At 48.6% G+C, this 24,050-nt stretch overlaps 2 protein-coding genes across 2 annotated transcripts; one reads left to right on the top strand and one right to left on the bottom strand.

Annotated features, from left to right (window-relative positions):
- Positions 1-5,031: 5,031 nt before the first annotated feature.
- On the top strand, positions 5,032-8,852 carry LOC149272850 (RING finger protein 141-like). The gene is made up of 5 exons (XM_089506664.1): positions 5,032-5,174; positions 5,910-6,018; positions 6,655-6,839; positions 7,592-7,699; positions 8,699-8,852. Exons 1-5 carry the CDS (start codon positions 5,032-5,034, stop codon positions 8,850-8,852), a joined length of 699 nt encoding a protein of 232 aa, XP_089362790.1.
- A 2,961-nt stretch (positions 8,853-11,813) lies between these two features.
- On the bottom strand, positions 11,814-21,261 carry LOC149272849 (AMP deaminase 3-like). The gene is given in 15 exon segments (XM_089506663.1): positions 11,814-11,993; positions 12,103-12,213; positions 12,387-12,560; positions 12,973-13,093; positions 13,344-13,507; positions 13,606-13,732; positions 14,292-14,455; positions 14,615-14,746; positions 14,883-15,077; positions 15,223-15,352; positions 16,247-16,463; positions 16,672-16,837; positions 17,186-17,399; positions 21,036-21,135; positions 21,138-21,261. Coding segments are annotated over 15 exon segments (2,319 nt in total).
- Positions 21,262-24,050: the final 2,789 nt, after the last annotated feature.

The raw sequence follows: 24,050 nt of genomic DNA, 5'->3' as shown, positions 1-24,050 counted from the left end.
GTGACTATGGCTCCTGAATCTAAGACTGAGAGGGTGGTAGACGAGTGGAGCAGCCTCCCAGCAGAGGTGGTAGAGGGTAACATAGTGAGGGGGAATTTAAACATGCATGGGACAGACATATGGCTCCTGAATCTAAGACTGAGAGGGTGGTAGATGAGTGGAACAGCCTCCCAGCAGAAGTGGTAGATGGTATTAAACATACATGGGATAGACATACGGCTCCTGAATCTAAGACGAGACCAACGACTGATTAAGGTTTGAGTCGTTACAGCAGGAGAAATGGGGGCGTTGGGGGCCGATCTGCCGGCAGGTTCTGGGTTTCTATGTGATTTACTTTAGATCGACTGTTTCCTGTCCTTTTATACGGAATTTTCCTTAAAACCTCAGCTGATTTACTAAGTAAATCCCCCTTATTATTAATTAAATGACAGTAATTTCATTTTAACTTAAGATATTGATGAATACGGGGCGGTTTGCAACATGTAACTAAAAGGCAACGACGGGGAGATTGTGGAATTTATAGAAATGGTAAAATCGCACTAATAAAATGAATGGGTTCATATATAAAATTTGTATATAACTATTAACTAATAATAATAACAATAATAATACTAACTAATAATAACAAATAAGAACATAATAATAAATAACAATCATAAATAATAATCCTAACTAATAATAATGACAATAATAACATAATTATAATAATAATAAATATTAATAACAATAATAATCATACAAATAATAATAATAATAATAATAATAATAATCTGCCTGCATCGGGGGTTCAGGATTTTAAATTTAAAGTCTGCATTAAGATGAGGATTTACGGGATCCGACCCCAATATTAAAATCAGGAGCCGGAAGCCGGACTCAATCAGACCCCATCAGGGGAGGAAATAGTAAATAAACATCAGGGAACGGAGGGAAGCTCGCAGCGCATGGGGGGCTGTGTGTTCCCACCCCGTCTCCTGCCCCTGTCATCAGGACTATTTCGGGAAGAGGGAGAGCTTGCAGCAGTCGCCCCCCCAATTACCAGCATTTTGATATGGGGGCACGCTGCAGGAGACCCCAGAACTATCTGTTAAAGGGACCCTATCCTGTGAACATACCCCACTGACGCCTCGAATGGGGGTGAAAAAGTTGGGGTCCCCTCCACACTGATCGGCTACTCAGTAATTTAACGCAAAGCTATCATTATTTCAAAAATTCTAACTAATATAAAAATGTATTCATTCATAATAAAAACATTTTTTTAACAAAAACGAAACAATATTAAGATAGTTTACGGGCTCTAAAAACACAAATCAGGAATGGGGAACGTAAATGGGATTTATTGTTTTATATAGCGCCATCATATTCCACAGCGCTGTACAATGGGTAGTATACTCTATATATATATTATATATATAATAAACAATTTGCTTTATAGAAACAAGTAGGGCCCGGCTCACAGGAGCTTACAATCTATGAGATCTCCTATAAATGTAATAATAACGCTGATGAAATAACCTCAGATTCAGCGATTTTACCTTTTGCTTTTTATGACATTTTTCCAAACATGTTTTTGATACAAAAGTAGGAGAGAGACATTTAAATAAACATTTATTTCAAAGGAGGAGAAAAGTTACAACAAGAGACTGGAATCTAACACTAGAGAGTCAGAGGCTGGAATGAAAGGAAGTTTTGCTTTACTGAGAGGGTAGTAGATAAGTGGAACAGCCTCCCAGCAGAAGTGGTAGAGGGTAATACAGTGAGGGTATTAAACATGCATGGTATAGACATACGGCTCCTGAATCTAGATAAATGGAACAGCCTCCCAGCAGAAGTGGTAGAGGGTAATACAGTGAGGGTATTAAACACGCATGGGGTAGACATACGGCTCCTGAATCTAAGACGAGACCAACGACTGATTAAGGTCTGAGTCTTTACAGCAGGAGAAAAGGGCATCTAGACGGGCCATCGAGGGCCGATTTGCCAGCAGGCTCTGTGTTTCTATGTACAGTTTCGGACAGACTGCGTATCTGTTCATGTTGCCCCAGACACTCGTAACGCGGGGCGTGGAAGACGGTTCTTCTTTACATTAAAGGCGTCCCAGACGCCGCATTGAGTCGGCTCCCTGAGACCATTTTCCATGGGGGGAGATTATTACACATCCTGCTCGGGGTCCGGATTGGGGTCCTGCTCGCCGGTGGGAATTCTGCCCCAAAATGTGCAAACTTCCCCTAAACCGACCCGGCCTGCGCTTTTAGTCCCTGTGGGGTCACCTCTCAAACAGAACAATAACCGAAGGGCGAGCGATGTTATTTAATACCATTTTATGACCCCCAGCACGAACCGCAAGGGGGGCTCAGCGCTACGCGGCCATCTGACGGATCCAGTTCCGGTGTAATGGGCTATTAGCGGTTTACAAAGTAAAATATTCATTTAATATTAAAAATCAGAAAATAGTTTGTTTAAATCTCTCCCGGCCAGACCTTGAAGCAGAGGAGGTATTTGGGAGGTATTTGAGAAGTTGCCCCCGGACCCCCCGGCTGTCTGAGGACCCCCATATAACACGCGGTGATTTGTGTAAGTGCCCGGGAATACAGATGTTCGGTGACCTTTTCGTGGGTACGGAGCACGGAGTGCAGGAAATCCTCGCGCAGGAAGACGGAGCAGCCAGACATTAATCACTGTTTGCCCCTCTTTGGTCACTGGACGTGTTGGGAGGTCGAAGTACATGGATACATGCACACGCGTGTAGTCTGATTTTCATGGTTTAACCCTATATGCCTCGTTCAGTAATCTGACGTTCCCCGATAATCGACTTAAACAGCGGCGTGATATTAGCAGGACCGCCCACTGATATTAGCAGGACCGCCCACTGATATTAGCAGGACCGCCCACTGATATTAGCAGGACCGCCCACTGATATTAGCAGGACTGCCCACTGATAGTAGCGTACTTCCTGCCAAGGGGAGCGCCGGCTACGCCAATTAAGATGCATGGGTTGCCAGCATTTATTTTTGGGGGTTATTATTGGGCCTGTGTCAGTCTTTACCATCGAAGACACCCTTGGGTGCCAGCTTTGCACATGACTGACAAACGAAATAATGCCCCAAGTGGCACTTTTGTTTTAGGGGTGTGGTTAGAGGTGTGGGTGGGGCAGATTTTATAAAGACGTTTTCTGCTGTTTCTATACACATTATCGGGGCTTTTAGGGCTGTAGAACCCTGCGAGACCCTCATACCCAGCAAACACTCTGACCTCCTAGAAAAGAGGCGCATCGGGGGAGGGAAGAGGAGCATCGTGTAGGAAATATATGCACAGCCCAAAAGGGACTGGCAAAACTACATAGGGACACTTAGCAGGTATGGAAACACTGGCCAAACTAAACACGGACGCTTGGGAGATATTAAAAAATCATGATAGGCGATGACATGAATTATGAACGATGCACCTTATAGCCCCAAGTGTTTAGCTGCCGCCATGAATCACTGATTGTAAAACCATCCACTGCCTCACCTGGGCAGGTAAAAATGCAACTTCCCGAAACAAAGATGGCGCCGGCACCCTCATTCCTGGCACCACAGAGCACGCAGTGTCCTGCTCTTGCTGGTATCTCCATTGCGGAGGCTACAACCACAGGTCGTCGGCCAGTTTTCCGAAATCCATACCTCGCTGAGGTCAAGGCGATTGTCTTCAACAATATGTCTCCTGTAAAGCGCAAGGTTTATGTCTCTAGAACATAGCGCTCTGTGTGCCCGGATGACTGAGTCGAAGGCTTGCGCCGCGGCTTGTGATGATGTCACGGAGGATGTGCCAGTCGTTGGTGTCTGTGGGGTTCGTTCCGCGCACCATGCCGGACACTGACGGTAAGGGGCTGGGCTGCTGGGTACGGAGAGTCCGAGGCCTGAGGCCCAGGGGTGCAGAACAGTTGGGAGCATGGCCTGGGTGTCGGCGAATATACATGTATGCAGAGCATGTCACAGAACATGTTAATGGTATTGTATGTGTACCTGTCATTGGCGTTATGTCACAGGATTACAAGAATATGTTAATTTTATATTTATTCCTAACATTTATTTATAAAGAACTAACATGATCTGTGACACCCCCGCCAAACACAAATAATCCACACAGCCCCCCACCAAACACAAATAATCCACACAGCCCCCCACCAAACACAAAAAATCTGCGCCAACCCCTACGCCAATCTGCTCCAAACCCCCCGCCAAATGCAAAAAATCTGTGCCAACCCCCCGCAAAACACAAACAATCTGCGCCAACCCCCCCCCCCGCCAAACGCAAATAATCTGCGCCAACCCCCCGGCAAGAGCAAATAACCTGCGCCAACCCCCCCGCCAAACGCAAATAATCTGCGCCAACCCCCCCGCCAAACACAAATAATCTGCGCCAACCCCCCGCCAAACGCAAATAATCTGCGCCAACCCCCCGCCAAACGCAAATAATCTGCGCCAACCCCCCCGCCAAACGCAAATAATCTGCGCCAACCCCCCCGCCAAACTCAAATCGCGCTGCCCCCCCTCCGCCAGCATAACACAAATAATCCATGACGTTATGTGTTTAAACACCGGAGAGGTATGACGAGAGCTCTGACCCTAAGAGCTGACACTCTAGATCAGGCATGTCCAAACTTTTTTCGAAGAGTGCCAGATTTGATGAAGTGACCATTTTGCCTGACGTTCTTTGAACCATTAAAATTAAATGCAAATTTACTTGGGCAATTTATCTGTGGGGTCTTATCAGTCCGGAACGCGGGCCGGACTTTGGTCCTCAGTAGACGTACTGAATGCTGTAAGGGTGGGGGCTGCTCACACCGTGGACCCGAGGTGTCAGAATAACTCCAAAGGCCGCTCTCTTCATAGTCTTTATATTCAGGAGGTCATGGGAGTTGTAGTTATGACATCATTCTTGTGGCCGTGTTGCGTCTCTTAACCTTTGAACTCTTCTTGTCGCTCTTTTAGGGCTTCTGCACCTAAACGAGACTTAATTCGTCCGACTACCCCCCCCATCCGCGGTTGAACTATGGGACAGCAACTCTCCAGCCAGACCCAGAGTGTTATAAACAAGCTGCCGGAGAAGGTGGCGAAGCACGCGGCTCTGGTGCGCGACAGCGGCTTCCTGACGTACGAGGAATTCCTGGGGAGAGTCGCCGAGCTCAACGATGTGTAAGGAGGGGAGACGGGGATATCGCTCGGCATCGCAGAGAACGCGCTCGGGGCTCTAGAACCCCGCAAAGCTTTTTTAACCCCAGCAGAGATTAAGTCAGGGGCAGATCTGACTAATACCCCTGCCTTTGACAAGTTGTCCAGATGGAAGCTGCCACCGGGGGACGTTTAATATGCGTGATGTTACTGCGTGTGTTTTATTCTATACGCATCATATATGTGATGTCATAAAATGGGTTTACGAGCTGATCCGACCTCTGCCATAGCGTTTCCTGGCAACTTGGTGGCCATCTTTTTACTGGACCCTGTAGGTTCGTGTTTTTAGATCTCGCCCCTAAATATATTATCTGGGGAAATGCGCCCCGGCGGAGGTGATTGCAGCTCCCAACCTCGTTAAAAATACTACAAAGCGGTTACTTCTCGCCCCGGGAGCTGACATTCTCCGTGAGACGCGTGGTAACTCGCCGTGTGCCTGTCTCTGTGCGCAGATCTTCTGTTTTTGGTGCGGTTACTTCTCGCCCCGGGAGCTGACGTTCTCCGTGAGACGCGTGGTAACTCGCCGTGTGCCTGTCTCTGTGCGCAGATCTTCTGTTTTTGGTGCGGTTACTTCTCGCCCCGGGAGCTGACGTTCTCCGTGAGATGTGTGGTAACTCGCCGTGTGCCTGTCTCCGTGTGACGTTCTGTGCGCAGATCTTCCTGTTTTTGGCGCGGTTTAAAGCCCGTTTTTTCTTTCAGGACGGCCAAGCTGGCGTCGGGACAGGACAAACATCTCCTGTTTGAAGTGCAGCCCGGATCCGACGCCTCGGCTCTGTGGAAAGTCGCCGTACGTGTTTTGTGTACAAAGGTGGGTGATGCGGAGGAGAGCCGCCCCGTCTCGCAGCGCGATCGCTGAGTAAACACCACCTTTACCTTCACGCGGGGCAGGCAGAGCGAGCGGGGGGGGGTGATCTATAGGAGAGCAGATCAATCGGTGATAAGGAAAGCTATGGGCTGGCCCTTTAAATATTATATATAAATATACTATATATAATATAATATACTATGTTATAAATATACGAGTGATTTGTTGAACTGATTTATTCTACTATATATATATATATATATATATATATGTGTGTGTGTGTGTAAAATTATGAGAGAAAGAGTGTTATGATGAAAAGTGGAGCGGTTACCATAGCAACCATTAGAATAACGCTGCTAGTTGCTCCAGGATTGCTCTGTGTAGATTCTTGAAGAAGTAAATTTTATTTATGAACCATATAGGAAGGGTAGAGGGGGTAGGATGGAGGGGTTAAAATAAATTGGGAAGGTGAGGGATCACTCAGATTGGACGCGGCCGCCGGGGCCGAGCACCGGCCCAGTGTTTGCACGCGGTTTGCGTATCCGTTGGGTTTGTTGGCACCATCTCGGGAAGACGATGAACCACATTTGTTGAGTTTGTGTTTTTTATTGTGTTTTTTTTATTATTGTCCCCCCGTAGATTAATAAAACGAGGGGCGTCGTGGAAGTGTCCAGAATCATGAATTTGTACCAGTTTGTGCAGCTCTATAAAGACATCACGAGCCACGCGGCCGGGGTATTTGCCCAGGAGGGCAGCGTCTCCGGGGAGAACGCGGAGAGCGCGTCGTCGGTGTCCTCCTGCCAGGCCAGCATCCTGATGGGGAAGTACGTCGGCTCGTTATCTGTAAACACTGTCGGTGGGATTGAGTGTCGGCGGTCCTCTGGATGGGGGCCGGGGGCTGACTCGTCTCTGTTTTCTGCCCTTTTCTCTGTTAAATGCGGTACGTTTTGTTCGCTGTTTATGTTGGACTTTCTGTGGCTGACAGGAGAGTCAGGAAGGAGGCTTCTGTGATGATAGAGAATCTGGCAGAACTCGCCATTCAGGGACAGATCGCCAAACGGGAAGTGAAATCCGTTTATTTGGAACACCGTTTGACGTATTATTATGTATTGTTCTTTATAAACGCTGTCTTCCTCTGGCATGTGCTCTCCCGCACCTGCAGCCACCGAACATACCGTCCACCGGCACAGCCAAGATGTTTATGTCCTAAGGCGGCCGTAACGGAAAGAGCTGACAGATAACCCAGCAGAAGGCTTCGATTCTCGAGTGGTTGTGGAAACTTTTCACTGGGAAGGCGCAGAGTGTGTGATCAGGCAGCACGTTAGTTACCGCTCCGTGGCGTCGCGATGGTTACCGCTCCGCTGCGGCGCGTCGTATGACGGCGCAATTTTTTGTTTTTTTATTTAATTTGTCCATGAAGAGCCTCCGTTATTTCACTAAAGTCCAGAAATTCCACGAGTTCTAATTTTAAGAATTTGTAACAATGTTGTCTTTAGGGCTGAGTTTCCGCGCAGGGTCCGTCGCAGTAAATGCTCCTCGGTCGGGATGGTTAAACGCGTCGCGTTCTGTGTTTCAGGGTGAAGCAGCTGACGGACGAGGAGGAATGCTGTATCTGCATGGACGGACGAGCCGATCTCATACTTCCCTGCGCCCACAGCTTCTGCCAGAAGTGTATCGACAAATGGTGAGCGGCCGGGATTAACCATCTGGTGACTGGTTACTCGTATCTACATTCTCTGTAAATGCATTAAAAAGACAAAATCTGTATGAATTCCTAGCAAACGCATGGATCGGCGGGGGATTCACTTCTTCCACCCCGATATTTTCGCTGTAAGTGATGGTTCTGTTGCGTTTTGATGCGTCGCGGGACCCTGTCTGCTGCGTTGCCGACGCGTTGCCACTCGCTGCCTCCGCACCCTGTTTTTATAATGCGCGGTTTCTGTTCCACCTTCATATCAAAGGCACGGATTAATAATTTAAAAAAAGTCCCCTTTTGGGAAAGTAGCAACCGCACAAAACAAAAGGAAAGCCTTTGCTGACCTTTGAACCCGATCGGGCCGTCTCTTTTCCGACACAATCCCATCAGGTCTGCTGCAGAGATACCGTCACGGCCCCCAGAGGCTGCCTTTACCAGCAGGGTCAGTAAGGGAGCGGAGGAATTTATCACGCTGGCAGACCGTTATCAGCGAAACGCAGCGGCTGCGGGGATAGGAAGAGGTTTGTCACGAGCCGCTACCGGGAAAATAATGTAACGTTCGCCTCTAAAAACAAATCGTATTTTTAGGTTTGTGCGGATATTCGTATTTCATGCAGAGAAATACAAACCGTAATAGTTTAACCCTTCGTGATCAGCTGGCTATTAAATATCCTGGATCAGGGGTGGTTACGTCGCACTTGACTTCAGACAGAGTGTAGCATAGATGCTCGAGGTGGGACTTGGCTCAACATCGTACACTTACTGGCCCCGCGGCACATTTTCTCCGCTCGTTATTCTCGCATGCATTGCCGTTTAGGAGACCGCACCCTATTCACGTGTAAGGACTGGCTGCCGGTCTGTCTGTCTGTCTTTAAGCAGAAGGGCAGCTCATTACATGCCTTGCAGCCCACACGGTAACGGCTTGGCCCCAACGCGGTCCGCGGCAATAACTTAACATCGCATTGATGTTGCATTTTTACCCCCCAGGAGCGACCGGCACCGTAGCTGCCCTATCTGCCGCCTGCAAGTCACAGGAATGAACGATTCGTGGGTCGTTTCGGAGGCCCCGACGGACGCGGACGTGGCCAGCTACATCCTGAACCTGGCTGACGAGGCAGGGCAGCCGCTCGACACGTTCTGACCGCCGGGGTTTCCACGGACTCCCCCCCCCCCCCCCCCCCGAAGTAACCCCCCCCCCCAGTAACACGGGTCGTGTTCTAATAATCGTTCGTTTCTTTCCTCTCTCTGTATTTATTTCTAAAACGTCGTTTGACTTTTAGTGTAAAAACGAGTAGTTATGATAGCTTTAGACGATAGTTCTAGACACTGGTAACGCGTGGTTAATAATGATTTACATTATTTTTCTGCAGATCCTTGAGAAATGGTGCATTATTTAATCCTCCGGAGGCTCTGTAGCCGGAAGCCTTCCCCGCGCGTTTGGGTTAATAGTTATTATTTTTTTTTTTTGCTTCTGTTTTGATTTGGTTCTTTTGCACTTTTTGGGTTCTCCTTGAGCCTTTCAGTAAATGGTTGTCTAAGTGCAGTATCGTTAGGACGTTCGGCGGTGGAAGCTCTAATCGGCTTTGCTTGTCCGCTTAGTTAGCCGGATTGCACCCTTTCACTTCCTTACTAGCCGGAGAGCTAGAGGGGGACGTACAGCGCATGTCTTGAGCCAGCATGTGCACCACGTGAGAGCAATAAGAAAAATTACCACTGAAGGAGGTTTTATCTGATATAATGTAATTAGCATTAAAAAAACAGACCTTATCCCTTTAAAGCAGATCTACAGTCCCAATTTCTTTTTTTGGCTCTTTACGATGGGCTACAACAACTCCCATCACATATAGCTCGGGTCTGTTATTTTTTTATGGCTTCCCCGTAATGTGCGAAGAGCGGCGGCCCCTGCGCACGCGGGTCTCCTGCTAACATTCCCACCTCGCTAGAAGCAATATGTAGTGTTGTGCTAAAAGCTTCCAGCAGATAAAGGGTCCTGCGGTATAAACCACTCGCTGTTCACGCGAATCTCCTGCATCTCGACTTTTATTTGGAACTGACCTGGAGTCCTGCACCGGTTACTAACTCTAGGCTTTCAGTCTTCGCTGTAATCCGCTTCGCCCGAGAGGCAGAATGTGGAAGCGGAGGGGGAGGCATATTTAATTTACATATCATATTTTACATTCCAGATACACCACTGGTGGCACACGCGTGTCACATGCATGTTGCTAAGCAGGCTAGAGCTCTAGATTGAAAATGATTGGCAGGCGACAAGGTGGGTAGAAAGCGTTTCCGTCGAAGACTTTAATGCCCCAGGGGCTGATTTTTCCGTAAGGTTAGGATCCCCATTGTGGGTGTGGTTTAATGTATGCCCCACCCAGAAAGGCGAAGTCTGTTCTTCCACTTAAGCGTATAAAACATGCGCATCCAACCAGCTAAAACAGGTCATCGCTTTGCTGGTTATGTCCTAATTATAATAATAATCGTATTTATAAATCTGCGGATTTAAAACGATACATTTTATATTCTAAAAATGCACTTAAATTGAAATAGAATTATTTTCTATAGATAAAGCGCTCTGCGGACGGGCAGGAACGGGTTAATGACGCCGACTTTATTTTTCGGGATGTTCGCTGACCTTGTGTGGCAGTTTCAGACGTTTATTCTCAATATAATAGGTTTGCAAAAACATTTCGTTTTTATTCGTCTGACAATAAAAAAAAAAAAACACTTTGAAACAAACTTTGCAGTTTTTATCTCTGTCCCGTTAATTTGCACGTTTCCATTATACATGCGCAATACCGCAGCGGTTCCCTAGAAAAAAAAAATTAGCCTCGTGTGTCGCATTTGGTTTATTAAGTCTGATTAACGAGTACAGAGAAGTGCGGGCGCCGACGGCAAACGAGTCCCAATGTTCCCTTTCAACCTTTTTTTTCTTTTTCAATGACATAAAGTGAAATAAACATAAAACACGCCTAAAAAACACAGCGCCTGAGAGAATTTTATTTAAAAAAAAACAAAACTCCAGGACGGTAATATTTTTAGAATAAATCGGACTCCTGCGGGACTCTGTTGTGGCAGCCGTGGGTTGGGGTGCTGAGCGCGGGGTTGGTGGAACCGCGATGTTTGATTTTGTTCCCTTTAAAGTTATTTTTGGTCTCAGGCTGAGCCTTAAATCCGTTTTATCCGCGTTTTATGCGCCGCTGGCCGCTTCGTTACCGGATCTCGGCCCCACGAAATCGCGTTCCCGGTCGCAGAGGCCTGGGGGTTGCTCGCGGTCGGGGGTCTCGCCCCGGTTGCTCGCAGTCGGGTGTCTCGCCCCGGTTGCTCGCAGTCGGGTGTCTCGCCCCGGTTGCTCGCGGTCAGGGGTCTCGCCCCGGTTGCTCGCGGTCAGGGGTCTCGCCCCGGTTGCTCGCGGTCGGGTGTCTCGCCCCGGTTGCTCGCGGTCGGGTGTCTCGCCCCGGTTGCTCGCGGTCGGGGGTCTCGCCCCGGTTGCTCGCGGTCGGGGGTCTCGCCCCGGTTGCTCGCGGTCGGGGGTCTCGCCCCGGTTGCTCGCGGTCGGGGGTCTCGCCCCGGTCGCTGGATATATGATATACAGGCTGCATGGCCCATGATATTTTACAGTTAAATGAACCCCCGGGTGACCTGCGTTTTAAATAATCGTCATTTGATGCCGGCCGGCAGTAAGAATGTGACGTGTTTATTATACGAGTCGATGTGCAGATAAATGTATGGATCGGGAGAGAATGTTTCCTAAATGGGCGTCTCTTCTCGTGGCCCCCGGGTGCGTATTCATTATCCGTCACCGTTGTGTTTAAGCTGCGGTTGGGGCCACATAATAGCACAAAGCATACAATCGATTGTTCTAATAAAAGCCGCAGCGTTCGCGATTCTCTTCCGCCTTCTCTGTCTCGTTTGGAGAAGCGGGAACCCCGATCACGAAATCAGAATCCGATTCACAGTCTGGGCTGGCGGCTGCGCATGTAGCACTGAAACAGAATAAATATTATGCGGATATACAGGTGCGGTGACCGAGAGTGCGTCAGACACATCGTGAGAGACGGCGGAGCGTAACCGGCAGGGGGTTAGATGTGGCTGATACGGCTCGTCATTGTGCATGCGCGTCGTCGATGTGCTCCGAATTCATGGCGTCGGCCAGGAAGCTCAGCTCGTTACATAAGGTTTCGTATCTGTAAGCCATTCGGATCTGGGCTACGTTCGTCCGGCTGATGTCGTTCCCCTCGGGTCCTTCCTTGATATAATTCTCACCCAGGAAATGTTTCTTTTCCTGCAAGAAAAATCAAATCAGAGACGCAAAAAAAAGAGCAAAACCCTGCGTTTTATAAAATGGCGCTTGTGGCTTTACGGAGGCATTTTGGGCCCCGCGGTTCACTGACCTTGGCCGACAGCCCACTCTGCAGGACGCTGTTTCGCGCAAGTTCACACAGGTCGCAGGTACTGAGCTTCCACACCTGGGCTGCGATGGCGTATTCCTCCATCAGCGCCTCCTGCAATACGTACCGGACACGGGGGGGGGGGGGGTTATTACGTAACAATCGCCGGTTTGGGGGACATTTTTTTTAACTAATTTTATAAGGGTCACTCTTCTATTGAGAATGGGCTGCTCTGTTGGTGGGACACGCAGACGCCGGACCCCGATCAGGGAGGCCGCGTGGGTTACCTTGGTGTAGTGGAACTGCATGGGGTCGTCCGTCGAGAGGGAGACTACAAGCCCCTTGTGCAGAAATTCCCGCAGGGGGTTCTTGGAGTATTCCAGGAACAGACTGTTGTTGCTGAGCGGAGACATGGCGATGGGAATCTGGGCGAGGTAGTACAGGTACTGGAGAACCGGACTCTGAAGGGAAAACAGGCACGGTAATAACTACCCGGTGGGTCGGACCGCTGCTTCGCACGCCGCTCCAGCCTGACACCTGCTGGCCATTTGGGGAAATGCACAGAAATACTTTTCCCTTTCCAGGGACTATTATTATTTATCGATTATTTAAAATATTACTAAATGAACCGTTTCAGGCATATTGCACCAGTTTATAAAAGGCTGCGTCTTCCGCTGCCGGCTGCTCTGTTCGCTCGCCATCTTTCGGTGTAACCGTGAAATAAGGTCCCCTGGGCATTCGCGTTTTATTCCCCTAGCAGAAGGAGCCAAGTGCTTTTATCTCGGGCTCCGGTTTGGAGCGTTCCCAGCTGGTGAAACGGATCAGACGGCCGAGCTTTTGTTGGTTCGGAATGTTTAATAATAAAATCCGTACCTTTTTCAGGTTTAATCCGTGGGAAATGTTGTCGGCGGTGATGAAGGCGGATACGAGGTGGGTGATGGATCCGGCTTCTCCGCAGTGAGGTCTGAACAGGAAGGTGCTCATACCCCTCTCCCTGAAACAACACGGACACGTGAGCGGCGTGCCGGCAGCGGGCAGGCAGGACGGGCCAACACGTGGAGCATTATGGGCATTGTAGTCCAGAAGCGTCTGGAGGACCGCCTGTCAGCCACCCCTGCCGTAGCCGCATCAATGGCCATCCATGTGTGGCTTCAGTGCCAAGTACCGGTCCGCATTACATTACTTGGGGGAAGGGGTGTAAGAGACGAACGTTTGGCCCCCCGGACCCCAATAGTCTCACTCACCTGCGTAAATTGTTGAGAAGCATGATGTTGGCGTACATGTAATACAGATAGTAGCTGTACGGCGGGTTCTGCTCCTGCGTCCACTCGTCGGGCGTGGGGCTCTTGGTGGAAAACATGTGGTCGTTGTGTTTGGACTCATCGTCGACGCTGTCGAAACCGGTCACCTAGAATAAGAGAACGTGAATGTTTATGGTCAGATTGGCGGGCAGCGCATGGGGCGGTCCGCAGAGCGCTGGCGGTGTAGATCAGCGGGACCACTTACATAGTTCAGGAAAAGGTAAAGTTCCTTGTGATCTGAAGGGTTAATGGTCGCCTCAAATAACGGGAGGAAAATATTTTCTAACATTTTGCCAAAATCCGGAAGGATCTTCTTCGATCTGAAGATGTCGCTGAAAAAATAAAATCAAGGTACATTTTTCATGTAATTACAGAGGAATCTTAAAGTATTTCACGAAAATGATAAGATTAAAAATTTCACTAATAAAGAGAAAACGCGTCGGGGGCCAAACTGTCGGACCCCCTGTGAATAAAGCATTCACTTTTATGGATGGAAGAGCTGAAATTCACCACCAATCGCTATTTACTGTTCAATTAAACCTCATCTGTAATTAAAATGAAAAAGTCTGCAAGAACAAAATATAACAATAATATTTCTGCAAGAACAAAAAAATCTTGCTTTCTGATCCAAGAAACCCCAGCCAGCGGAAGTCGTGGCAGTTACGTCGTTTTACCCCCTGCTTGGGGATTTTTAGTGCGATACAAACTTTTTGGAAGCTTTTTTAGTTTTGCCTCCTGCCTCCCGGTGTCTGACGGATCAGGGGCTCAGGGCTGCCAAAGGGGGCTATGGGCTAAGTATCATAGCCCATAGCTATGTAATAACCTACTGGCCATTATTGGGGGGGGGGGCTATAATAATCGTGAGTTTCCTCAGGATCCGGACAAACTTACAAGATCCGCGGGACCTGGATCATCCAGCGCATGTTGGGCGAATACACCTTGTGTTTGATGAACCATTTGGCCAACACGTTCCACTCGCTGGCGGACCGGCCGTAGATGGAGAGCCGCGGCTCGGTGTACTGGTATTTACTGTCTTCCAGTTCCCTCGCCACCTCCTATAACGCGAGAGAAAACAGAACCATTTACCAAGAGGAGCCGAAAACAACATTTATGGGGGGAGAACCCAGCTTCTTTATAGAGTCCGCGCCTACGGGGGACACCGCGGGACCTATAGATGTTTATAGACACATATAGAGTCCTCGTGTTTTCTGTACCTTGATTATACGAGCGAAATATTCCCCTTCCAGGTAGTTTTCTGTCTTCAAGTACAGATCCCGGAGCTCGCTGGCTCCTACTGGGTTGTATTTGGCATTAAATTTATCAAATCGATGAAAAGTTTGCCTTCCCTGCAATAAAAAAAAATGTTACAAGTAAATCAAAAATACATTTTCTGTCCCAAAATTCCAAAAGTGGAGTAATCACCATGGAAACCAACAAAATGCACTGTGTTTACGGGGTGTAAGAAGAGACTGCGGCACTCACGGCGTGAACATCCAGAGAGTCCACGGTCAGGTCGTGCGGGTCCATGCGAAGACTCTCAAACAGCTCCTTCAGGGTCATCTTCTGTCCGTCCTTCTCCAGCACCACCCTGTCGTGCTCCGTGCGGTACGTGTGCTTAATGAATCGCAGCAAGTGCTTCTGGTTCATGCAGGCCGCCGCGTGAATGTGAGTGTCCACCTACGGAGAGAGCGCACGTTACCCCGCGCCAGGCGCAGCTGTGGCTTGCCTTACTGCGTCCGAGGCACGAGTCGGGAGACCGTGACGGGAAACGAGCTCCCAAAATGTGCCTCTTTGTGCTGTAATGACCCCGTCCCGGACGCACCTTGCGCACGTTGTAGAAGTCCCGGTGCGGGACGCTCTTCAGTTCCTTCAGCTCAGACATTTCGTTCAGCATCTCGTGGAGATTAAACTTGGATTCCAGGAAGTTAAGCCGTCGGTGGCAGTAGGTCTTCCTGCGGATACAATGTATCATTTACTAAACAATCAAATAATACAATTGTGTCTAAAAATGTATCGGGACGAATCCAGAGGACATTGGGCATGAAGGAGGTTAGACCGACTCACAAAATGCTTGCAGCCGTGAAGCCGCCTCTGCACTTTTATTGGCTGAATGTGAATACCGACATCTTAATACCGATGCTACAGCCAATCACGGCAGCAAAGCTACAAAGCGTGCAAAAAACGTCCAATCAGAGATTACACCGCATTTCATATTTAAAGCTATCCTGTCTTTCTGTCCATTTCAACGTAGCTGTGACGTGTTCCTGTTCGATATTTTACAATAAGGCACTCGGTTCTCGGGGTATATAAAGGTTTTGCGGGTAACGTCAGGAGTAGAGCTGCAGCTCCTCTCACCCCTGCAGGGGGCGCAGCTCCTGATTCCTTTCGGAAGCCGACGCGTTTCTTTTTTCTATTGTAAGGAGCGCCGTGAGTCAGCAGCAGTCACAAAGGTTTGGCTCTGTACTTTTGCGTGTTGTATAATAAATACAGCTTACCAGCCCAGCTGATCAAATATTATGTGAACGAAACCGGACTAACCTGATTTTAATAGGACTTTAGAAGCAACCCGGCCGCGCGGAGAAGCCTGCAAAGAATGTTAGGGTTTAAAGTAACGCTCCCGTCACAGCGTTAATCACATGGCCTTCACCGCTGGGAATTTTATTAAAAGTGAATAAGATTAATGTGGCTGAGGGCGCTCCTTTATTGTGTGGAAAAGACCTGCCCCCCCCCTCCGACGACCTGTCCGCCAGCTAACGGTACAAATCAGCAGGCCCAACGCACACCTTTTTCTATATTATAATATCGCCGGTCACCGGCCACCCAATCAAAACCTCCTTTCAACCTACGTCGGGCCGTCAGCGATGAGCGCCAGGATGTGGCTGAGGTCCAGGGTGTAGGTCTCTAGGTCGGGGTACGGTAAACTGCGCGGCTCGTTGCTCTCGGCCATCTCTTTATTGTCATAAATGTACGGGATCCCCCCCTGCATCCTGACGACGTAGTGAAGGTTTGGAGGGACTCCTTCAAGGTTGTAGGGATCTTTGTCTCCGGGAGGAGGATTGAATTCTGTAAGACAGAGAGAGGTAAGATGGACGACTGCCCCATATCTGGCCGCGCGGCTCTCATCCATCTTATTTACTCAGTAGAGAACGGCAGCGACTTCCAGGACATTACCAACTCGTTTAGCATCTCCCGGCGGCCCGTTTGGGACAGAGTGCTCCATGACACGCAATCACCATCACGCGCCATCACACGCGTGTACAAGACGCTCTACCTGGATAGACTTCGTCCTCCATCCTCCAGCTCTCGTCGTTCATGGAGCACAGGTACTGGGCCGTCGTTCTGGGGAAGCGGTGATAGGCCAAGCGCGAATACTTCTCTCGGATCAGTAGAGCTTTGGCCAGGCCGTTGGCAGCTTGTTCGTAATCATCAACTGTAACCTGCAAGAAGAGGGACGATAAACTGGAGGTTTACGCGATAAGCTCCTCAGGGCTCTAAGCTGCCTCTAGATGAGTCCATCTTGGGTTCTAGAGTTGTCTCTGCAGCAGAACATTGGGTACCGCGCCACAGGGGAGGTTCCCAATCATTCCGTCTCTTGGGAAGCCATCGATCTATCGGTGAACTCACCGCATGCCCAAGAAGTCCAGCTGGCGTGTTGGGCCACGTTTGGCTGATGTGATAACCAAAAATGATCACATGTTGGCCCAACTCACCATTAAAAGACGGAGCCTGAAACCCTGACCTGGCATTGAGAACCTTCCGTACGGAGACGCGGAAGACACGCTTACCCCAGCGCAGTAATCTCCGCTAATCGACACTCTCTGGAACTCGGGAACATCGTATGGCACCTGCACGGCTGCCCCTGGGCCCCGAAGTATGGGGACGGCTGGCTGGACAGGAGATAAAGGTGACTGAACCGGGGTGGCAGACGCCGGCTTCCAGTCCTGGGGTGGGAGTTGTAACGACAGCGACTGGGATCGGATCATCTTGAAACTTTTCTTTCTAACGATCCAAAATACAGAAAGAATTACATATTAGGAGAATTCATTCAGTTTATATAAAATGTTCGTTGAGAGGACACTCGGTTTCAAAGGGTGATGTCCGGCACCCCAACATCTGAAGTCGTGGCATATAATCTGACTTAATTTATGAAGATAATTGCCCCAGCGGGAGGGGGCAGTAGATATTATCTAGATTTCAGTGCGGCATTCGACGCTGTCCCCCATAGAAGACTCAGAAATACATTTGGGTTTGGGTGATAATGAGTTGAATGGATGAGGCGATGGTTGAGTGACAGGGGGCAGAAGGTTGGGGTAAATGGGGTATATTCAGAGGAACGACTAGTGGGGCCCCTCAGGGATCACTATTGGGACCCGCAGAAGGTATTAATGGTCAGGGGTGAGGATGATACAAACGCCTGGAACAGGGAAGATGTTCCGGAACATCTAAATTAGAGGAATGGGGAGAGCGCAGCAGCTGCAGTTTCATGTTAATAAATGTCAGATAATGCATTTGGGTGTAAAGATCCCGATGCAGAAGATGGCGTCGGGGGCTGTTCTGTCCGTGACAATGGAAGAGAGGGGCTCGGGGGTAATTATTTCTCATGAGGTAAGCAGACAATGCAGTAAAGCATCTCAACAAACAAGCAGGGTGCTGGGTATACAGCGGGATCTAGATCTACTTTACTCAGAGGGTAGTAGATAAATGGAACAGTCTCCCAGCAGCAGTGGTGGAGGGTAATACAGTGAGGGAATGGAATAGACATAAAGCTTTCCTCACTATCTGACCAAAGACTGATAGGGGTTTAAACTCCTTACATCAGGAAAAATGGCCGACTAGACGGGCCGAAGGGTTCTCATCCGCCGTCAGATTCTATGTTTCTAAATATCGCAAACCCCCTTTAAATTACAGACGGAAACGGACGTTCTACATTCTAAAAAGAGTCTTTTCTTAATAATGTTTCTTAGGAATCCCCAGCATTTTTTGAGGAATAAAGCGCGCGGAGCCAAAAATAGCGATTCCTGCCCGCAAACCGGATTTTTCAGGACTCCGCGGCTTCGGGGCTTCTCTGTTCTTAGTCAATGAATTATTACATTTATTATTTTATTGATTTATTTCTCTACCGTAAAAGGCCAATAAATACCTTTCCGAGCTTCAAAAACAAAGAAATAACAGGAGGTAAGGATTAACCCGTTCATTGACACATTGCCAATCAAAATCTTACTTCACTTACTGCAACGAAAACAACGTAATTATTACTTTAACCCGACGAGCGAGAAACTTAATGAATTTCGATTGTTTTCCCAGAAAAATATTCATTTCAAATTTTCTTTGGAGTTTTTCTCTTTTGACGTTATTGGATATTGTGTTAAAATCCCGCGCAGTGAATATTGCGGTTTTATTATGTTTTATAACATGTTTTAACGTTGTTATAATTATTTTATTATTCTATGATTTAGAATTATGTGCATTATGGCATTAATATTAAGGGTAACGATACCGGATACAAGGAATGCAAGCGACTGGTAACAGATCGCGGGGTATTCGGGGCAATAAAACTATGAGAGATTTCGGGGACGAGCCCCAGAAAATGTAAAGGTAAAATCAGGTACCTCTCCCCGACGCGTTTCTGTCTGCTGCAGGACACATTGCACAGAGAGTACAGGCCTAACATGTCCGCCTGCCTCTAACGTATCTTCTGCCGAGGGCAGAGAGAAATCATGCTGCAAAGGCTGAAATAATCTTATTAAATGAGATTAACGATGCTATCTTTATCTCATGTCTGCTCCTAGCACTAATATGACTCTGGGAGGTACCCAAAAAATGTGGCCCCTAAATGCGGAGACCCAACCCACTTGTGAGGATATGGCCAAGAATCCTGGGAGCAGATAATCCGACTACGCAGACAATCTTTAGTACCTGGACTGTCCCGATAAAGCTCAGAGAATAGGGCCACTGTCTCCATCATACTGGCCCCAGCTCCACCGTACTGACCCCAGCTCCACCATACTGACCCCAGCTCCACCATACTGACTCCAGCTCCACCATACTGGCCCCAGCTCCACCATACTGACCCCAGCTCCACCATACTGACTCCAGCTCCACCATACTGGCCCCAGCTCCACCATACTGACCCCAGCTCCACCATACTGACACCAGCTCCACCATACTGACACCAGCTCCACCATACCGACCCCAGCTCCACCATACCGACCCCAGCTCCACCATACTGACCCCAGCTCCACCATACTGACACCAGCTCCAACATACTGACCCCAGCTCCACCATACTGGCCCCAGCTCCAACATACTGGCCCCAGCTCCACCATACCGACCCCAGCTCCACCATACCGATACCAGCTCCACCATACCGACACCAGCTCCACCATACCGACCCCAGCTCCACCATACCGACCCCAGCTCCACCATACTGACCCCAGCTCCACCATACTGGCCCCAGCTCCAACATACTGACCCCAGCTCCACCATACTGACACCAGCTCCAACATACTGACCCCAGCTCCACCATACTGGCCCCAGCTCCAACATACTGACCCCAGCTCCAACATACTGACCCCAGCTCCACCATACTGGCCCCAGCTCCACCATACTGACACCAGCTCCACCATACTGACCCCAGCTCCACCATACTGACCCCAGCTCCACCATACTGACCCCAGCTCCACCATACTGACCCCAGCTCCACCATACTGGCCCCAGCTCCAACATACTGACCCCAGCTCCACCATACTGACCCCAGCTCCAACATACTGACCCCAGCTCCACCATACTGACACCAGCTCCAACATACTGACCCCAGCTCCATCATAATGACACCAGCTCCACCATACTGACCCCAGCTCCACCATACTGACCCCAGCTCCACCATACTGACCCCAGCTCCAACATACTGACCCCAGCTCCACCATACTGGCCCCAGCTCCAACATACTGACCCCAGCTCCACCATACTGACCCCAGCTCCAACATACTGACACCAGCTCCACCATACTGACACCAGCTCCACCATACTGACACCAGCTCCACCATACTGACACCAGCTCCACCATAATGACACCAGCTCCACCATACTGACACCAGCTCCACCATACTGACACCAGCTCCACCATACTGACACCAGCTCCACCATACTGACCCCAGCTCCACCGTACTGACCCAGTCTCTACCGTACTGACCCCAGCTCCACCATACTGACCCCAGTAGTTTATAGATACACGGGATCAGATGTGGCCCCTGCACGTCTAAAGCTTAGAGAATCTACATAACTCAGGACCTTTATAGTTTGGCCCCAACAATATTCCTTCAGAGACCCTATAAATCTGGCCCCCTGTCTAAACTTTGCTGTGGAGTGTGTGAATAACCTTTCAGTAGAGGTGGTGTTGTGCTAGAGTTCTGGAATACAGCAGACCCATCCTCTAAAATGATAAATATTTATGTTTTATGTTGAGAATTGGCGTCTGTGCAGAGCTACTAATTTTTCTCTGCCAGGAAAATGCATTTTCGTTTAGATTCTGATGATTTAATTTCCGGGCCTTAGAAACAACAAATAAAGATTATTAAAGTAACTCAACTCCCATCACACAAATCCCCGTCATACGGCATCCGCTTCCCACACAAACCTTTTCACGGTCTCTGCCGATTTCTGCTCCCCCAGCCCCAGGTCCTTCTCGAGCTCCCGTTCTTTGGCTTCCTTCTGCCCAATAGGACAATCTTCGGGACGGTGAAGAGTGAGAAGGCATCTTTACTGTCTTCTTCCCGGAGAACTTTAGCAAAAACCTTCTCTGCCAGGAGTCGGACCTGCTCATCCACCTCAGAGATGTTGAGACGGGGGAAGTGGCGCGGCATCTCTCCTGGACAGGGGCAGAAACAGGGGGTCAGTTTGGGCAAAACACACACATTGCAGGAAAAATAACACCCAGATACATGCAGTGCGAGGTAACGGCTCATATTTATCATACGGAATATTTATCACATAGAATATTTATCATACAGAGTATTTATCACATAGAGTATTATCTAATGAGACATCTTATCGCATCGGAGGCCCTGAGTCTCACGCTTTCCCGCCTGATAAAAAACTTTTCTGACTGCTGTGTTGGTTCTAACTATTCCTTTCTTCACTTAGAACTCACCCAACGTGTTTGTTTTCTCCGTGATTTTACTCCATGTGAAGAGTCCTGTCTATGAGAGGAACCTCACCTTGGTGAGCGTAGAATCTTGCGACACCTATGTACTAATGTGTGAGCCTAGAACCCGGTGAAGGTTATGTACCAATGCGTGAGCCTAGAACCCGGTGAAGGTTATGTTACCAATGCGTGAGCCTAGAACCCGGTGAAGGTGTGAGCCTAGAACTGTGTGAGCCTAGAACTGCGTGAAGCTTACTTACCAATCTATGAGCCTAGAACTGTATGAAGCTTATGTACTGAGGTGTGAGCCTAGAACTGCATGAAGCTGACATACCAATCTGTGAGCCTAGAACTGTATGAAGCTTATGTACTGAGGTGTGAGCCTAGAACTGCATGAAGCTGACATACCAATCTGTGAGCCTAGAATTGTTTGAAGGTTATGTACCAATCTGTGAGCCTAGAACCCGGTGAAGGTTTTTTACTAAAATGTGAGCCTAGAACTGCGTGTTATCTAATCTTAGTTAATCTCCATTATGTGCATCTCCGGTAATTAGAGACAAATTACAGAACCTTTACAAGCGCTAATTAGTGGCAATGACTTTACTGGTATGAGTCTGTGGGATTAGAATTCTAAACTGAGCCAAACGGTTCTAATAATGATCAGGAAAATAAACAGACAAGATACATGATACATCATAGCTGTCTAGCACGGCCCTCCCAGTATACAGAACCCCGGGGGCCACTAAACCTGTCACGTGCCACTAAAAATATTTCAATTGTAACAAAAATCTCACTCGCTCCGTGCATACAGAAGTGAATTCTCTAATGAGCCATTTGTAATACTCGTTACTTCCATAAACATGGCGTCATCGCAGGGTTAAAACTCTTCACTTATGCTGAGAAAGCCTTCCTGGATGTAACTGAGAGGCCGGATGATGAATTCCCAAGATATCGCCCCAAACCGGACAATTTGTCCGAATCCATAAGGTCTGAGACGCCCCGAGATCCCTTCTTCCCCAAGCTGGAAATGACGCAGCAGAAATAACTTTTATATCTTGCGCTCAAAACAAATCTGCCGGTGATGACACGCCTGGCACTCGCCCAACGACACGTCACCGACACGTGACATGCCGAGAGCCATGTCTGTAGACAATGTTAACAAACAGAAATATATATAACCCGGGGGGAGGGGGGCGCAGCAACATTCCGACAAGGCGCACATTAGTCAGGCACCAAAAGGGTTAACCTGGCCGTTGCGTATAAATACCGCAGTCACAACTTCGCAAGAAGCATCGGGGCCTTCGAAACACCGGATACCGGAAACAAATGAGGAACAACTCAGCCTAATTAACACCGAATAATAATAATAATAATAATAATAATAATAATAATTGCATTAACGTATAGATACATCATCGGTCACATGATACAAAGTTACCAGAAAATCAAGATGTAGCAATATTATTCATTAATAAAACTACCGAAGCCAAACAAAGAACAAAATGTAAAAGTTATTATTAATGAAACAAAATAACGGAAAAATAAACATTAAATATCCAACCAAATGTTACAGCACTTATTAACCCCTCGTCGTCAAAACAATATCCGTAAAACGTGATTAGTATGATTGGATCTAAAACACCTCAGCAAGGGACTCATTGAGCTGATGGTGGCGTTGGGGGCCGTTGGGTGAAATCACATTTTATTGTTACGTAAGGTGAGTGTTATTGGACTGTGAGAAGTTTCACATTTCTTGGGATTTTCTGCCACGGTCTTACCGGCTGAGCCAGGGAGAGCCATGACTTCCGAGGAGAGCTTAGTGTTCTGGATGAGGCTGGAGATGGTTTGATGGAGGCTGGAGATGGTTTGATGGAGGCTGGAGAGGGTTTGATGGAGGCTGGAGAGGGTTTGATGGAGGCTGGAGATGGTTTGATGGAGGCTGGAGATGGTTTGATGGAGGCTGGAGAGGGTTTGATGGAGGCTGGAGATGGTTTGATGGAGGCTGGAGAGGGTTTGATGGAGGCTGGAGAGGGTTTGATGGAGGCTTTAGATGGTTTGATGGAGGCTGGAGAGGGTTTGCTGGAGGCTGGAGAGGGTTTGATGGAGGCTGGAGAGGGTTTGATGGAGGCTGGAGATGGTTTGCTGGAGGCTGGAGAGGGTTCGATGGAGGCTGGAGAGGGTTCGATGGAGGCTGGAGAGGGTTCGATGGAGGCTGGAGAGGGTTCGATGGAGGCTGGAGAGGGTTCGATGGAGGCTGGAGAGGGTTTGATGAAGGTACGAGGCTGGAGGAGATGCTGCGACCTCCCTCCTGTATCTGCTCTCAGTGGAGTCTGTGCTCTCCGCTCGATGCGTTCAGGGGAAGAGTCATGCTGTGAAACTTGAATACCGGCAGCCAAGACACACGAAGGGGAGGTCTGAGGCGGATGAGCGATTGCCATCTCTTGCATCCCAGGAAGGGGAGTATTTTTAGCTCTTATTACAGAAGTCACTCTCCTGGATCGGTGTTTA

The sequence above is a fragment of the Sceloporus occidentalis genome, unplaced genomic scaffold (assembly GCF_023333645.1).
Source record: "Sceloporus occidentalis isolate IW3139 unplaced genomic scaffold, rSceOcc1.0.p SCAF_410, whole genome shotgun sequence".
Classification (NCBI taxonomy): Eukaryota; Metazoa; Chordata; class Lepidosauria; order Squamata; family Phrynosomatidae; genus Sceloporus; species Sceloporus occidentalis.
This window is presented reverse-complemented; position numbering and strand designations above follow the sequence as displayed.

Bases quoted from the DNA above. Each gene is read 5' to 3' on its own strand.
- LOC149272850 (XM_089506664.1), top strand. From the start codon at position 5,032: ATGGGACAGCAACTCTCCAGCCAGACCCAGAGTGTTATAAACAAGCTG. The intron at 5,175-5,909 runs GTAAGGAGGGGA...TTTTTCTTTCAG, and splicing joins GTCGCCGAGCTCAACGATGT to GACGGCCAAGCTGGCGTCGG. The intron at 7,700-8,698 runs GTGAGCGGCCGG...TTTACCCCCCAG, and splicing joins CAGAAGTGTATCGACAAATG to GAGCGACCGGCACCGTAGCT.